This window comes from Micropterus dolomieu, linkage group LG15, assembly GCF_021292245.1.
Source record: "Micropterus dolomieu isolate WLL.071019.BEF.003 ecotype Adirondacks linkage group LG15, ASM2129224v1, whole genome shotgun sequence".
Taxonomy (NCBI): domain Eukaryota; kingdom Metazoa; phylum Chordata; class Actinopteri; order Centrarchiformes; family Centrarchidae; genus Micropterus; species Micropterus dolomieu.
Window position 1 is genome coordinate 14,550,204 of NC_060164.1, and position 18,321 is coordinate 14,568,524.

General features: G+C 42.2%; 2 protein-coding genes across 5 annotated transcripts in view; one reads left to right on the forward strand and one right to left on the reverse strand.

Moving 5' to 3' along the window:
* slc25a16 (solute carrier family 25 member 16) overlaps nucleotides 1-18,321 on the reverse strand; it is a 59,262-nt gene that overhangs the window by 18,940 nt on the left and 22,001 nt on the right. The gene's annotated exons all lie outside the window — the stretch shown is intronic.
* The window catches only part of tet1 (tet methylcytosine dioxygenase 1), a 33,740-nt gene that overhangs the window by 8,843 nt on the left and 6,576 nt on the right, over nucleotides 1-18,321 (forward strand). For all 3 annotated transcript variants that reach the window (XM_046069955.1, XM_046069957.1, XM_046069956.1), the window contains exon 3: nucleotides 15,894-18,153. In XM_046069955.1, the coding sequence (XP_045925911.1) occupies nucleotides 15,894-18,153 (2,260 nt within the window). The remainder of the gene's footprint in view (nucleotides 1-15,893; nucleotides 18,154-18,321) is intronic.

An 18,321-nucleotide genomic window follows, 5' to 3' on the forward strand; every position in this document is an offset into this window, starting at 1 on the left:
GAGGTGGGTGTACTTTATGTGTACTTGTCGTGTGAGTCATAAGGTTGACATACTTGCTGGCCAGTCTTGCTGATCAAGCTCACACACCCTTTCAGCGATTGTTTCTAACGCCACGAGATTGTGGAGTTCATGTAGTGGCATGTGGATTCCTTGCGTTACCAAAGGGAGCTGCTATGGTTGGCGTGGCTGTGTAAGGGTTATGTATATGACAAAATACAAAACACTTAAAACTGTTTAAAAAAGGAAATCCATGAGAGAGTGAGCGTGGTGCACAGTGTGAGTGGAGCTTTCCTTTTAAAAATGTCTGGTTTTACTCAGACTTGATGGCCCCCTCGTGGCCTCGCCTTGTATTGGTCAGTGAGGACAAGGCTGAGACCTGGCACTGAACAAACACATTTGCTAACATGTACATGCCAGCAACAAAAATACTGCAGTTCATAGAGTGCAAAGGCTCCTGTATTTGTACACTGAATTTGACTGAAACAGTCCTGACATGTTTAGAGCTGTAGGCTGCATAACTGACGCATTTTTTTATGGACAGCGGAGATGTCAGCACTCATAGATAATGTTTTTAACATTCACATCTCAGCGAAATAGTACAAACAAATACAATATAACACACTGCTGTCATAAGCATTCGAACAAAGAGGAAGTGACCCACTGTGTAAACAGTTGCCCCTCAGCCTGTCAGTGCTGGCAGCTGATTTAAACCAGAGGTTTTCAAAGAGGAAGGCGGGCCTCCCCAGGGGGGCTCCGAACTGTTTCAGGGGAGGCTCAATGAATGGAAGTGAAAAGTTATTACAGTAGTTATCAAAAGGGGATCACAGAGAATAGCCTAAATGTGTGTGATATGGTTAGAGAGATAGTTCAGAGATATAGTAGTTTGGGGGAATTTGACTGTTTTTCCCACTTTCTCAGAGTCAGAAACTAATAAATAATAACTAATAAAATAAAAGTCATAGTAATCTCAAACAGCAATATTAGGCTGTCTTGGCTCAATTGTTCTCCAAGCTTTGTCTTACAGAAGGTCTCAGTCTCAGACTTTAAAAACACCTGATTTAGATAATAGCACAATCTCTTTAATATGTAGTGAAATACATAAATTAAATATGCAAAATGTAGATTGTTTTGCAGTTGATAATTTCGGTTGTAATGAGCTGATTACCACCATGTTTCTAGTACTTAATTTTTCTTATCATTACACTGTAGCTATGATTCTTGATGCATATGTAGACTTGTAAAGATATACTTTTATTCCTCATTTACTGGTGAACTATCTCTGCTTGTCTGCATTCGATGAAGAAGATAAACACAAATTACTTCAGCTTAAATGTAAAAACATGTAACTGTTTTGGTATTATACAATATCAAACTTTTTTGTAAGATGAGTTATAGTATAGTACATGAGTTGCAAAAGACCGTTCTCAGAGAGTATTGTTAACTATTATCTGTGAATACTTGTTTCTCTTTCTGTCACTTTATCAAGACCATGCTCCTGGTGAGGTACACTTGGAGTGCGTTTAAAGTGCACCATAATTACAGTCCCCCACATGGACAACACCATCTTCCACAACAGAATAGATCTCTTTAAACATGATCGCCTCCACCTAAATCATTCTGACCCTAGTCTTTTATCTATGAACATTGAACTCACACTACAGTCCTGCATTCTCCACATGAAGGTCAGTGAGTGAGTAGACATTTTGAATAGTCTTTTCACAGTTTGCCCTGATAAATGAATAAATACACTATTTTATTCCAGTAAAATATTACCAAGATCAGTCAGCCATCATGTTGTTCACCTGGACGATCTTGCTATCTGTCACATAACGTATTGAATATACTGCACAGTTATTTACATCAGAAGTCTTCACCTCTTCCACTATCCCTTTTCTTAGTAAAATACTTGGAAAATGTTGCACAGCTGCATAGTTACCTATCACTGCACAATCTGTTCTATGTGTGTTGATCTGACTTGCGGACTAATTAGCACTGAAACTGCTCTCATAAAAGTCATCAATGATCTAAACATCTTAACATCTCCAAACAAACCTTCCATTGGACCGCAACATTTTACTCAATAGACTGTTCATTAACTGGCTCTCCTGAATAAAAACTTTCTGCAGTTAAACTAAGACAAGACTGAGATCCTTGTGGCAGGCGCGAGAGGTCAGAGACAGGAGATCCACTCAAAACTGTCTCTGAAACCCGGTGAGCAGGTTAGAAATCTAGATGCTTTCTTGGATTCAGACACAAGAACTTCCAGCAGCCACATTAAGTATAACAAGGACAGCATTTTATCACCTAAAATGATTTCCAAAATTATATCTATCTGGTCTCAACCAGACACTGGAAAACTGGTTCATGCGTTCATCTCCTCTAGGCTACTGTGATGCCTTTCTGGCCGGACATCCCAGACAGACTGTGGTGCAGCTCCAGTTCATTCCAAACACTGCAGCCAGAGTACTCACTGGGACAAGAAAAACTGGACATACTAAGCTTAGATCACGTCACTGCACAACCATAAAACACAGAATTGATTAAAATAAAATCTTTTTCACTGTTTACAAATCACTTAATGGTCTCACTCCTAAATACATCTCTGACGTGCTCACTGCTTATAAATGCTCCAGAACTCTCAGATCATTGGGTCTCCTAACTGGACCCAAGATCAGAAGTAAATCTGGGGATGGAGCTTTCAGTTATTATAGGCTCACTCTCTGGAACAAACTGCCTGATGAGATAAGAACTGGAACTGTTGAGGCTCAAGACCTATCTGTTCTCTCAGGCCTCTGTCTATTTCTCTGTATAAAGATGAACTTCTGTTCTATTTTATTTTGTTAATGCTTGCTGTATGTGAAGCACATTGAGCTTACATTGGAAGAATGTGCTATATGCATAAGTTTTACCTGACTTGATATAGCATAGCAAACAATAACTTCTGGATACTAGACTTTTTACAAATAGTAGCCTGCATGCATCCAGTCAGCCAGCCAGCTCATCCCAGCTCCTGCTGCAAACTAATTTATCTTTCGCGCTACTCCTTTTTCTGCTGCAATGCATTTGCCAGAGGAGTCGCCCAGCTGAGATAACACGTGTATCAGGAAAACACTTTCCGATCCCTGACAGCGCTCTGGTAGGGAGGACAGGCAGCCCGCAGCACCCAGCACTGACTGTTAGCTTTGTAACAGATAGCTGGGTGCGAATGTGTGCATGTGAGTAATTCTTAGCTATATGTTTGTATTAAAAGGGATGTTAGTACATATATGTGCATTTACGTGTGTTTGCATTGCAAGATTTAAAAATTTTTTTTTACCACTTGTAGTTCAGGCCATCATACAGAAAAAACACCCTCATTGTTCTCAGATGGAATCAGCTTAACGGTAAAGTGAGAGTGGACTGTCTCAGCAGACGCTCCCATCAGGTTTCAACTCCTCTTCCCCCCTCTCACACACAAATCAGTGAAGGTCTTCAGCACAGACGGTTGCCATGGCAATCTCATTGTCTGGTGCTGACCTTTGACCTGCCACGGTTGTCTGTTGGAGTAGTTCGCAGGGTCGTAATGAGGATTAGTGGAGATAACCAGTAGACACGCACTGTGGTGGGTTTAAGGCTTTGAACTCGGTAACCTACATCCAGGTAATTAGGTTAAACTACACAGATTGTCCTGCTCATTATGGGTCAGCAGCAAGCTACAGCCATCTACATAGGATGAACACCATAAACATGACAAGAAAATCTCTGTAAATCAATGCATTCAGTGAGGTTATTGCTCTTGTTTTTATTACTAATACACTCAGGTCAGCAATGCACTATTACCCTGTGATTACTAAGCTTTGTTTTATCATTGGGACAAATATAATGAGCCATATTCTGTTTAAGATACCCTTATGCACTATTTATATATTTGTAACACAGTTGCACTATGAATATATGTTGTGGCACTGTGTTATAACAACTTTATTCCATGCAACATATGAGATATTGAGTGATTTGAGTGATCTGTCACACGTACAAAGGTAATTAAGGATCGTCAACATAAGGTTATCCAAATTATTTCAAGATACAGTAAAAAATGTTTGAAGATTCTCAAACTGTATTGGGAGCAAGAATTTAATTATACTATACATATTTCACATCTTTAATTCAGTTTGATTGATCTCCAATCAACAAAAGATGTCTCACTGACCATAATATACAGGGTACAGTGAATTATGGATCACAATGAACCAAAAACATTTCAGTAGCACAAAAACAAAATAGTCACTAGTTGACAATAAGGCACTAGTGCTTCCCTCTGAATATGAAATGTTTAGAATATGTTTACAAACAGTCATTCTTTTGAAATTCCTATTCAAGGGGGAAAAAAACATTAACCAAAACACACTTTATGTCAATATTTCTACGCTTGCCTCTTGTCAAGTTTGGTCAACTGTAAAAACACATCTTAGAAATGTTTCCTTTTCTGCCATGACTCACGTTCCTGCATACCTTTCATGCATGGGGGGATCTTATCTTTCACTGAACATAAAAGGTATACAACTCTTAAGAGGAAGAAGTACATGCAATTACATGTGCAGATGGATTTGAGTCTGCATTACCACTGTAATAATATGTAGCAACATCTACAGTTATTAAAGTAGACATGATGTTCAGATTCAGGCCAGGCGCCTGAATCTGAACATCATGTCCAAATAATGGATCTCGGGTCGGACTCGGGCTTATTCAACTACTCTCCTTTCGTTGTGCCCGTATACACTCATAGCATTATTCTCTACTGTATGCATATGGACAGTCAGTAATAATATTTGTGGACATGATTGTCGGTGGCACTGGTAGTTATGTTTGAGGCCTATAATAAATTTACCTCTTAGCAGCGTGTGTGTGTTTTTGCATGCATCAGAGAGCGCTTAAAGAGATACTGGTGTCAGGCTCTGGCTGAAAAAATTGCTCTCAAGCTGGGGCCGAGTTTCAAGTCTCTTCAAATTGATTGTTGTTGCTGTACCAAAGTGAAATGGACTCACTGGTTGCCTGGATTGTTAATAAAACTCATAGAAAATGATCAGCAGTAGTGTTCATGAAGTGTACATGATTTGAAGTAAATACTGCAAAACTCTTCAAACTCTTTTTGTAAGCTATGATACAGTTTGGTGCGTCACTCTGTATTCTGCGTCTGCCATTGAAAAATAAATCATCTCCTTTCACAAAAATGAGAACAGGTCCCCCCACATATGCACGTGGGCACTCAGGCAATGAGCTGAAGGGCAGATGCACATCCACACTCTCTTTTTCCTCTTCATTACATAAACGTGTGGGACAGAAGGGGGCCGAGGCAGTGAGGAAGGTTCGTAAAATGTCAGAGACACTGCCAACACTTTTACTGAGCCAACTCATTATGACCAAGCAGAGTGCGTTGTGCTTTAGCCTACTCTCACTGCTCGGACTTCTCCTCTTCCTCTGCACAGACACACATTTTATTACATGAGCTTGGCTCTGATTAGTGCTGCTTTGTATTTTCTGTTAACTGGGTCCAAACCAATTACATTTAAAACAGCCCTGTGAAGTTGTTATCTGTAATAGCTGCAGGACTTAGGTAGTGTCCCAGAAAAAGACTCTCTGGACGAAGGGAAATGTCTGTTTTATTTGATTTGGGGCTCAGTTATCTGGCCACCATACAGTACATCAGAGCAGATGTATGGCCCTGGCTGTGCCAGGTTGAAGGCTTGCACTGCGACATTGCAAGGGGTTGTATAAACACATGGCAGACTTGATGTGTTTTAGTATCTACAATATATTTAATTCAGCAAGATATTTGTAGAGTTAAACTTTGATACCTCTCGTGCTCCACTCCTGAGCTCCTTTGCATCTGTGAGTTTGTGCTCTGTGCTGACTGTTGTAAGGCTCTAAGTCCCTGGATAAGCTTTGAAGTCGTGCCACTTGGTTTCTTTGGGTGAAAAGAAATCCTCACTTTGCCCCCCAAAAGAAATGCCACTCAAATCCTACCAAGGGCACACAATGGCCTCCTTCTGGAGAAACCAGAGCTTATTCATGCATCCGCCTGACTAGCCCGATGTAGAATACTGCGAATACACCTGAGAAGGATAAAAACTCTCGTCTCCTTGCTCCCTCCTGTCATTATTTCTGAATAACCTCTACCTCAGAATGCATCTGCTGTGTAGTAATGAATGTGATGAATTCATGCGCTTGTGTCTTGTTTTGCCTTGTCCATTTTCCCCTGTTTTCATCATTCATTATCCTCCCAGCTCTGTCTGTTGCTGAACAGTATGTGCTGTCCTTCCTTAATGTACCCCTCGAGTTGGCATGCATCTGTGTCTGCACATGCATTTGTGTGCGAGTGCATGCATATGGCCAACATGCTTACTCAGCATGTTGTACTAGCACAAACTTAAGTAAGCCTTTTCTTGTCTCATTGTGAGAGGCTCTGGGGCCCGCATGCAACTCTGCCTGCATAGTGTTTGTGTGTTTATGTGTGTATTTAGGTCAATGAGTGTGCATGTGTGTCTGTGTTTACATAAACTGATGGACCTGCTCACATTTCTGTTTTATCCTTCCCAAGGTGAAACACATATTTCCATATTTAGCAACTCTAAAACTGAAAATCACACAACCAAGATAAATTAATACTTCATTGTGTGTTTGTACAGATGTTTCTTCTTATCTCCGGCACAGGATTAAAGAGGACATTTTGTGGATGCGCACAGGCTTTAAAGTTCATCCCTCCTCTCCTGGCCGGGCTGGAGGTGTGAGAGTTGGAGTGACCTACTGTCAGCTCTTAAATTGAGTCCATGTGGGTTTGGGGTGTGGTGTTGAATGGTGCACATTTCCTGCTAAGAGTGGGATTGTTGTATGTTACATAACACACTCTTTTTGAGTTGTGAAATTGAATTTTGAATGTGAATCCACTGTGACCTTAAAATACACTCACCCATGGGTTACAAACTATCCATACAGGAAGTGCGAAAGCTACAGCCATGTGTTTGCAGTTGTGTGTGTGTTTGTTGAGGAAGCAGAGAGCATGTAGAAAAGAGTGCGGCAAGCTATTGTGTAGACATTTAGTCTTTGAGTCCACAGATGTTCTTTTGGAAATAGTGAGTAGTATGATATAGCTGGGGTCGGCTGAATATGAGCCAGACTGCTGCCTCCTCTCAGGTAACACACACTTTATGGTTTCAAGGTTCTCTTCAAAGAAAACTGCCACAGTCATTCCAAATTCTGGTGTGGATGTTTGCATATAGATTAGTGCTTCTTATTTTTAGTCTCTAAACATTTGTGTGCTGGTCTTTTGGGCATTGGCCTATGCAAAGAGGTGTTTGAGTCAGTGTGATTGTATGAGAGGTTGTACATTAGTGGACTGGATGTGCAGCATGAGGACAAGTCCAAGCATAGAGTTATGTTTTCCACATGGTTGTTAACACTCACCTCAGCACCTTAAACCCCCCAACACATGCACACACACAAGCACACACATAAATATCTCTGCCCTGGATTGTACAACAACACCACCTTTCACTGAACATTGATAGGGAGAAAGTCTAAAAACTTTTAATAAAGAAAAGATAAGTGGAGAATACTGCCCTTCGTCAGAGATCTCTAGCTTTACCGTGCAAATGAGAGACACATTTACATTAGCGTCAGCAGAAGTGGCAGTAATGACAGCTATTGGCAACAGTCGTGTTTGGCACAGCCCCATCACTGGGCCAGTCTCCAGTGGGTCAGCCTCCAGATGTGTCAGAGACAGTTTATGACTGTGGGTGTAGAACGACTTCTTTACCTCACTTGCATGCTCATGTACCGCAGCTTAGGGTGATTAATGTCCTACTACTTGTTCCTAACGAGAGCTGGGCAGCTCGTTAAAGGTAAAATACATGGGACACTTAAAGAGCTGAAAATATAGGGTGTGGTGGAATATTGTTAGTACTTGTGGAGTATTTTCGGATGAAGCAATGGAGCGGCTGCAGGAGGACTGTCTGTTCATGCTTGATTTTAAACTAGCCTATATTTATTAAGATAGAGATGTACTATAATGTGCCTGTTTTTATAAATGACATTGTCATAAAGATAGTTTAAAATTGTGTCATATTATAATAGTTTTTCTGCAACTGTCTTTCAAAGATAATCAAAGATCCCCAGAACCAGAAAGAGTTGAACTGTTTAAACTACTGTTATAGCCAGAGTTAAAACTACAAATTGTTTCTGTTTTCTTTTCTTTACACACCATATCACAGGGGAGTGAAGTCGCAGTTTATATGTAATTTCATTCATTACATTATTTTAATTCTGTGTATATAATTCATGCTAGAACGGTAACTGCATACCAGGCAGCAGCACATGCTAGTTGACAGTTAAATGGTTGCTGTTGGTAGGTGTGTATCTTACACAGAGTTATTGTTTAGGTAGGTATAACCTGTTTGACAGTCTAGTTTGTAGATTTTGCCATATATGTCAAACCTGTCAGACTACCTGTGATGTTTCCGTTCGCATTCAGAGGACAACTCAACCACAACTGCCACAATGAATCTCAAAATGTCTCATATATAATACACCAGATAAGGCTGTCCCCAGGTTGGTCAGCGTGAAAATTGCGATAAATATGTCCAGAGTAAGGTGGGTCCAATGGATCTATTACTGTTAGTCAGGAAATTATTCTTGAGTTATGTGAGTGAATGATTGAGTCATGCATATTTTAGTTATAAATGGAAGTGAAAAGCTCTTATGTGCATACACATTGATTTTGCAGGTGTCCATACAAGTTTGTTGTGTTCATTTCAGGGTTAAACATTGAAAAGCTACCAAATGTACACATGGGTAGGCAATATGCATTTTAAAATCTGCAGACACTAATCCACAGTGTGATTAAAATAGCCGCGAATATGTTGTTGTAATGTGGACTGAGGTTTTCTGTTACTGGGAGAAATATTTTGTTGGGGGGTTGGAGTTTGCTCCAGCTCACCACACACATGCCTTGTGTACATTACATGTGTTTAGTCTACATCTGTGTTTGTTTTACAGCGTGTCAGGAAACCTGTGATTATTATTGTTGGGAAAAATGACTTATGTAGAATATTACTTCGTGTATTCATAGATACGCTGGTTCAGTAAATGATCAGCTACCTGCTGACACTGAAGTTGTCCAGCATTGTTCCAAGGCACGGGTTTATAGATGTTTGCCATGAGCGGACATATGCATGAAGCCACAGCATGCAGGAGTTTGACGATGATAAGTTATAAGCATCTAACTGACTAACTGACTGACTGACTGACTGACTGACTGTTGAACTCTTTAGTGTGATAAACAAAAAAAACAGCCTTGCAACAAAAGAAGTATAGTATACTTTTCATTTTCAAAAATCACACTGTTGTTTTTGAAAAAATTGTAGTTAAATGCTAATATTTTGTTCACTGAACTGAGGACTCAGCTTATCCCTTTTATAAACCACAGGTGCAATATTGGCTGGTGTTATGTGCTTATGAATATTAAGGTTTTGACATTTTCTTCCACCATGACATGCTTGTGCATTTGTTTCAGTCTTCCGGATGTTTGCATGTTTACTGCATGCTGGACACTACCCCTGATATAGTTTTGGTTGTTGAGTCTGGATTAAGCTGCACGCTCTCTGCTTCCACAATCAAACACACGGCTGAGGTTGGTTACTAGAGTGTTACCGACTAGGCTCGGGCTCAGGCTGCATGTTTCCTTGTCCTGGAGTGACCTCAGCGTCTTGGCCACATGGTTGCCTTTCAAAGTGGGGAGTACTTCCCTCTCTCCTAACGTTTTTCTCTCTTTGTCTCTTTTGCTTTTTGTCTCCTTGTTTTTTCTCCAACCACAGCGTTTCTTCAGGGAATGGAATTCAAAAAAGTATTTGGGGGTGGATGAGGGAGAATGAGGGGAAGGGGATGTTGAGTGTGAGAGAAAGAACAGTATGGATGCTGTGAACATCTTCTTTTCTGCTCCCACCACAATCTTCCACCATGTTTCTAGATCATGTGGGAATTCAAGGTTCTGCAAAAAATGATGCTGTCACACGGATCCCACTGTAAATGTTTAAAAGGCATGGCATGATAAAACACACATGAGACACACACACAAACACATGCTCCTATCTAACATGCCAGATAGTTATTGTCACGTGATGTTGGCTTCTGCTTGAGAGAATCAATAAGCTCTTGAGCATTTTAACAACATTTGCATTCCCATACATTTTCATAACCCAGCTTTTCTTTGCTGCTCAGGGAGTAAGTTTTATTAACAGTTAGCGCTTAGTAGGGCTGATTTTTATTTTATTAATTAATCTGTGTACTTTTTTTTGAATAGCTGATGATTTAATTTCTCTGCCTGTCGACTAATCAATTAATGGATTAAACGTTTCATAAAGTAAAAATCACCAAGAACCAGACAGGAGTGTTGGTGAGCTGCTTCAGGGGTTAATATCTCAGTGGTGATGGAGTTGTTTTTCTGTGATCCAGATCCAGCATGTGTGCAGTATCCGTTCCACAGCTTGCCTCTAATCCGTGTGTGTAGGGCTGGAGTAAAAAGCCCACATAGGGGATCCTTTGTTTAGGAGAGTCTAGGCATGGAAGATAATTTACAAGCCGCTAAGGTCCTCACGCCATTGGCTGATGAGGCTCTGTCTGCGTCTGCAAAAGGCATCCCATATGTGTGTGTATATGTCTGTGTGTGTGCGGCGAGCGTGTGTGCCTCTGCTGGAGCAGCACTTCGCTACAGCGGCTCACAGTCGCCCTAGTCATGACACCCAGGAGCTTGCCCTGCGCACGGCTACTGTAGCCAGCGTTTTCTTTTGAGGCTAAGGAAGGCAAAGCAAGATGGCCACCAATACCTTTTAGGGATATGCTGCCTAAACCGGAGGGGCTTCCTCCGAGGACAGACAAGGTAAAGGCAGCTGGAGTGTTCACCCCGGGGTCTATTGTCTCGGTGCAGATGGGTCAGCTACAGTGGAGCTCATCTAGAGGTTATCCTCCGTTGTCTCTCTCTCTCTCTCTCTCTCTGCAACCCTGGATTTAGCTGAACGGAGCGCTTTATTTGGAAGCTGGTATTGTTATTGTTCCTACTGAATCACTGAGGACCTGGGCTTCTGTGTGTGAGTGTTTGGCTTGTCTTTTCCAGGTGGGTTTAAAGGATGTGACAACAAAGTCAGCAATAAAGAGGTCAGTTTCCACAGTAACAGACACCCCTCTCCTCTTTCCCCCGTTGCATGTCTTTCTCAGCCGTTGTACTGTAAGAAGAGCCCCTTTGCTTCCCCTTTTCTTTCTTGCAGTGGTTTGGACAGCCATATTTCTGCACCTGCTGTTTTCCGACTGCTTAGCAGAGAAGTGGAGTGCTTGTAAGCCTTCGGTCGTAACTTGTAATTTGGCAGGGTTTACTTGTTTGGCTGTAGTAGTAATGGTATTATTATTGTGTGGTTTGTAGAAAAGGTCCCTCTGTTGGCGATGTTGTCTTAATCTGTATAATTGTATAGTTCATTAAGCTTTGATTCATGCTGGTGTACTGGGAGCCACTTCTTTTAAGTGTATTAGGTTTAATGCCACCTATTAGGACCTTCTTTGTCACTGTTTTTTTTTTATGTAGTGTGTTTTGTGTGTACAATATGTGATATTGAGCTCAGCGCAGACAGGAAATGCTCACTCAATGAATGAAGGAAATTCTCACGTGTTGTGAGAAACATACAAACCACTACTTCTGCCAGGAAGGAAACACACCTTTTCAGTGTTTCAGTGTTTCAGTGTAAGGGTGTTATAATGCGGAGATTGTAACGCCTTATGATTTCTGCACAGCCACAAAGTGAACAAGATGAACACAGCTAAAAGTTACTCAGACTTTGGAGCACGCTCTTTTCTGTTGGAGTGGTTTAGTTGATGTGCTTAAATTCAGGTGTGTATGTATTTGAACATGCTGATATATATAAAACAAGAAAATCCCCAGGCACAGCAACAACAGTCAGGTGCTGGTAGGTCGCAAGATTTAGCAATCAAAAATCAAAAACAAGCCACTGCACACGGATGCAGTTTATGTATATATGTGAGTGTGTTTGTTTGGCTGTGTTGTTGAGTTAAGAATAGATACACACTCCTTTGAACTTCCATGGAGACCCAGAGGTTGTTAGGATTCAAGCGGCAGTGACACTTTAGTTGCTAGGGCAGGTCTCCGACTGTGTGTTTGTGTAAGCACACAACCTTAGCTACTCTGGCGTATATGTTGTTAGATTTTTAATGCTTTGACAGGCCCAGCAGTTGGGGACGTGTTTCTCCAACAGAAAAGAAGAAGACTTATTCAAAACACTGCAGTACTGTGTGAGTGACTTTAGACACCCTGAGGCAGATACAGCAAGCACAAGTCAAAGACACAGCCCTAACACATCATAGCCCCAGCTCCCCCCAGAGACCCTGTGGCTAAATGAGAACACATGACTCTACATTTACATCCTGCATTAGGCTTTTTGTTATCACAACGCTAAATGTAACATAATTAAAAACTGTACTTTTATGTGAGCTTTGGATCCTGAACACTTGGATGTACAAAAGGATGCACAGAGACACGCGTGTGTCTGGTGCAGTGTTGGAAGCTGGCCAGTGTTGCTTTGTCATTGAAAGCAGTTTATTGTGACACTGCCTTTTCCCTTTCTCCCTCTCTTTCTCCCCTGCTTCACATCTTTTTCACTCTTCTTCTCACTCTCTTATTTGAACGTCGCGGTGACAAGTTTCTACACACTGCGCGGAGCTTGCATCTCACCGTGTTGCATCGGCAGCTTCGGTGTTGCCTCAGCCTCAGCTAAAACTATCTGTTGCATCAGCAGCGTTTTTCTAGTAGTAAGGCACAGTCCTGACAGCCATGGAGAATGCAGTGGGAGAAAGTGCATTTGGATCAAGGATCAAGGATATCTTTATTGTCCCCGAGGGGCAATTTGTTGTACAGACAGCAGTCAACACACAACTATCAACAGTCACAACTCACAAACAAGCAATATACAAATAGGCCAAAAAAACATGTACATATAACCTCAGAAATACACTAATGTTAAAAAACCACAGTTAAAGTAAAAACTATAAAACAATAAAATTAGAGAGGCATCGGGAATACCACATCAGTGGAAATACTTGTGATAAATTGGGACCAAATTAATAATGTCTGATCTCAACATTGCGTTATTCATGAACAGCTCTATGGTCGCTGCGACTCTTCCTTGGATTGTCAAACAACAGTTGAACCTCTACTTAAAGGAAACATCTTTAACATTGTTTTAATAAACAACTTCTGACAATGTGCCTTGCATTCATGTGCATAACTGGTGGTGTCATGAGATATTTCCAGCACAGCTAGAATAGAGTTAAATATGAGAAACACTTTCAGCTGTCACAGTCATCAGTAGGAAACGCCAGGTTACCAGTGCCAACCCCACACTGTCAAATAACAAGGTCTTATATCTAGAACAACATGTTTTAAGGATTGTCAGATTGGGGGGAAAAATCAAGAGAGGCATATATACAAATCTTTCCAATGACATTGGCTTCAATTGCTTTTTTCTTCCTTTCCTTGACTACAAAGTCTTGCTTTTTGATCTCTTTTGCGACCACATTTGTGCAACAAACTTCACACAGCAGCTCACCGGGTGTCAAATTTAGCCCAAACTAAATATATTGTGTACCAGTCTCCATGCATAATAAATGATCTTTAGAAAGTACTTTTAACGAAATGCTTTAAAGCATTTGTGAAGAACTTCTCTCCGACTTCACATAGCACAGCAACAGAAGTCCTTAAGGTATCCAACAACCTTTTTTAAACACCCAATGGAGGAGATTGCTCAGTATTAATCCTCTTAGACCTCAGCGGTGCCTTCTACACCTTTTATTTTCTAGCTTTAAGTGAGTGCTTTTAGCTCTGGAAGACATCTCTTTTTTTCTAGTGTCGCCTTCTTCATGAAGGACAGTTCATGCCTTTGCTCAGCGGCCATCACGTGGAGGACGTCACAAGGCTCAATTGTTGTTGTTTTTTCTACATGCTTGAAAGGCAAACACACTGTTACGATTTTATCCAGGATGTCCTTTAGGTGGACCAGCTCCAGCTTTGAGTTTATTTTTAGGAGCAATAAGACTTAGAGGATTGTTTTATTGTGTGAAACGCTGTAGAATGTAGTATATTCTATCACAGTAATACATGGGCAGCTTTGCCTCAGGAAGTAGAGCAGGTCTTAAGTAATCGCAGGGTTAATGGTTCATTTCCCCACAGGTGTCTTTGTGCAAGACACTGTTGCTCCTGGTGGTTAGGCCACTGCCTTGCATGGCAGCTCTGCTGTCATCTGTTGTACAGGGTGAAGGAGCTCTTGATCCACTTCTATGTAAAACTGTACTTAGTTAAATACAGTAAAAAATACTATATTAATAGCATATCAGTGCAACCTAGTTCACGTCTGATGGAAATCGAGAGAACAAAGCCAAACAGAGCACATATAACTGATAAACTGTGTGCTAAGTGTTTTCTCTTTGGTCCCTGGGTTCATAGGAGTCTGATTTATATGGAAGTACTGTTTCTGCTTACTCTTGATCTGTCAGTGTGGAGTGCACGTCTCCTGCTGTAAAATACATTAAAACAAAATCAGAATCAGAAGGAGCTTTATTGCCAAGTAGTGTTTCACACACGCAGTGGCAGTGATAGAGTTTAATGGGTGTTTATGCCAGGTAAACAGTGATAAAGAACGGGTCTCCAGCTAGCCTGCAGTTGCGCTCCTTCATTAGAGGGAATTGGGATACCTCTCACAAACAAACACACACACACATAAACATGCAGTACACACAGCTCACAGTAATGCACACATATCCTCCAGCTATTGCAAATAAGTTTAAGATCTTTTTGTCAGCTGAGTCTTGGCGCATGATGCAGTGTTTTTTTTTCTTTGTCACACTGCAACATTTTTATTAATCAGTCTTCCACCGCTGACGGCTTTAGTCGTGAATGTGATGCGGGGTTAAATCCTAAAATAAGAAGCAGCTTGACTTGACTTCAGTTGATCAAGTGCTCACTCAAGATGATGAAAAATAAAAAAAGCTTTTACATATTTAGCTGCAGAAATACACTGCAGTAGCACACTTTGATAAAACTGCTTCAATTTCTGTTTCCTGCCAAATTGATTGTTTTTTGCCCCTGTGTTTGATTTATATTTTCTGCACTTAAGACATTTTATGATATGTTTATTCAAGATTGCTTTTGGTGGCAATCAATCGATCAATACTGTAGACCTTTGAATGGTTGTAGCTCTGCTTGTAGTCAAAATCCTCCTCAAGCACTGCTGTAGCTGCGATGTGTCTGGATAGCCAAGTGGGTTAATCACTCACTTAACAATACACTGAAGTTAACATGGCAGGGTTGCTGCGTTAATAATCACATGTGCTTGAATACAAATGCATGCCCATGAACACACAACTCAGTACAAACACAACATGTATATGCACGTTGCACACATGCCCTCGGTGACCCACCGGTAGTGATGCAATCATGAACTGTGCGTGACTTCCAAATGTTTATTGGTTGGCTCTCAGCTACCTGTGGGTCTGTGGCTCAGAGCTCGGGCAAGAATTTCGTCCCGATTGAAGCCTTGACTGTGAACTAGCATAGTTTAACTTTCTATTAGCTCTGTTTAGAGATCGGTTTCGGCAAGATTTATTGAAAGCAGATTCTTTGTTTTCGCATGCCATAATATTTTCCACAGCCTTGATAGTCGCTGCAGCAGATGCTCGTGCCATGCTGGGAGGCAATCTGTTGTGCTGTGTGCCGTGACTGTTTAGAACAAGCTGAATCACTGTATACTGCCAGAGCTTGTTGAGTCACCTCTCTCTTTTTGTTTCTCTCTCTCTCTGTGTCTCAGGTGGTTCCAGAAAGTGAGTCGGTAAATGGCAAAGGCAAGGCACAGATGGATGACACCCACACGGCAGCAGAGGAGGATGAGGGGGAGGAAGGCCACATACCTCATACACAATCCCCCCCCATCACCCACTCGCTCACCCACAACCTGGCTTTGGACCAATGCGGACGACCAGCACTTGTTAAAAGAGAGCCCGGGCTGGAGCTGACCAGCAATGCACTTGATCAACACGTATGCTCTTCTGTGATTTTTCAGAATGGTTCTGCTGAGAGCCTAACAAAACATATCGGTGCTAATATGACCACTGGGTCACACTCTGATCTGAAGTCTGTCTATAAAAGGACTATGATTGCATCAGAGCCTCAAAGGACTATAATAGCTGCAATCTCTAAAGACTGCTCTGAGAATGGACTCAAGACAACTCCAGATGATATGTCAGTTCCGCTAAAGAAGATCAAACTGGAGGAGCCATGGATGTGGATGACTGAACAGGCCACTACACAGCTGAGTGATGGAGATGAGGTCTGCGAAGACCCGCTGTCCACGCTGGCGGCCGTGGTGTGTCTTTCTGTCACCGAGAGAAAGGGACTGGAGGAGAAACTTTTCAGCTCCCGTTCTTCCTTTGTTTGCTCCATCAAAACAGAGCCACCAGATTTGCACTTTGTCAAAAAAGAGCCTGAGGACTTAAAGAATGATTCATGTCAGAAAAGCACTCCTATTAGCCTGCAAAAGACTCCCCATCCTATCAAAAGTGAACCTCCTCCAAGTGTCTTGCTACCAAGCGTGCAGTTTTTGGCAGAGAGGAGAAATCTTAGTTTTGATCAGGCTATTGCTATTGAGGCCTTGACTCAACTGGCAGCTATACCTCAAAGCACCCCTGGGTCCATTAAAGCTGAAAGTAAGTGTGAACATCCCATTTCTACTGCTGCCCAAAATTCAACCTTCAGTACAAATACAACCCTGCAAGAAGCCAAACCCACAGCAGCTATCCGCTTCAATAAAGTCTCGGTCATCAGCTCACCACTACACCAGACGTCAGTCATACGCCCTCCTGTGGCCAGACAAGGGAATGTTATCCAGTGCTCCCATGGGTCAAGCTCCAACACAAGGCTGTCTCTGCAGGACCTTTTAGAGGCCAGCTCAGACAGTGATAAAGCACCCTGCAGGAGGACAGAGCAGGGCTTTGTTTCTCGTGTCATCAAGTCAGAATGCAGCTATAATAATCCCAGTGACATGAAGTTCAGTAAAGATCATGAGCGGTGGTTTGGGGAGGACAGAGACATGGATGTTGGTAAAGCGAGGAGAAACCGAGACGAGGAAGAGGTGGCAGCTCAACTGGCAGACCTGGCCTTCATCATCCAGTCCCGACACAACCAGCAGTCAGAGAACAACACTCAAAAAGGAACACCTGTGTCGGCCATCAAATACAACTACAACCCCCAGCTGCCCACCAGTCAGAAAAAGACCCCGGTAAAAAAAGTAAAAGCTACACCTTCCAAGCCCAGGAAGAAGAAGATAAGTGATGGAATACATGAGGGAACCAACAGCAGGACCCCCCTCTCAAAACGCATGCCAAATGGAGAGGCACCCCACAGAGGCAAGAAGATTGTCCCGCAGGGGAAATCAGGCCTTCACCACAAGAGGAACCTGTTTCTGCCTCAGGCTCAGATTGACCTGAAGAGATACTTGGCTGAGGCTCAGGAGGAAAGGCGGCAACTCATCCATCACAGCAATGCATACAATACAGCCCTCTTAGGGCCTCAGACTCAGAACTACAGCACTCTCACAAGGAACACTCATGGTCAAGAAAAACAGCCATGGTCCTTTTCAAATGGTCCACACCACCAACACAATCCATGCAATGGTCATGCTGCAGGACCGGGTCAGGAGTGTGAAAGGCATTTGTTATCTCAGGTAGCGCAGCCCTGTGGTTGGCTGCAGCATCCAAACACCAGCCCAGCCAATGCTGCTGTCTTCAGCCACACCACTGGGCACCACGGTCTGGCTAATGGCTTCTCAGGGGCTCGGCAGTCCCCCCCTCCAAGCCAGCAGGGCTACTACAAGCTGGAGAGGTCAGGACCTGTCACTGTCCTGTCCACAGCCACTGATGGGGATATGGGCCACTCTGCAGAGTCAACTCCATCCAAGAACGGCGTCAACAGCTTTCTGGAGTCTCCTATGAGATTTCTGGATACCCCTACCAAGAATTTGCTCAATACACCTTCCAAAAAACTGGCTGATCTTCCATCCTGCCAATGCGTGGGTGAGTTGGATACATTGGATAAATTCCTCCTTGTGACTAAATCTGCCCTGAAAGTTTGCTTTCAAATAAAAGCTGGCTCTGATTTTTCAGTTTCTCTCCCTTTCTAGTGCAAACAGACACACACACACACACACACACACACACACTAGCTGTGCCCTAATTCAGGGG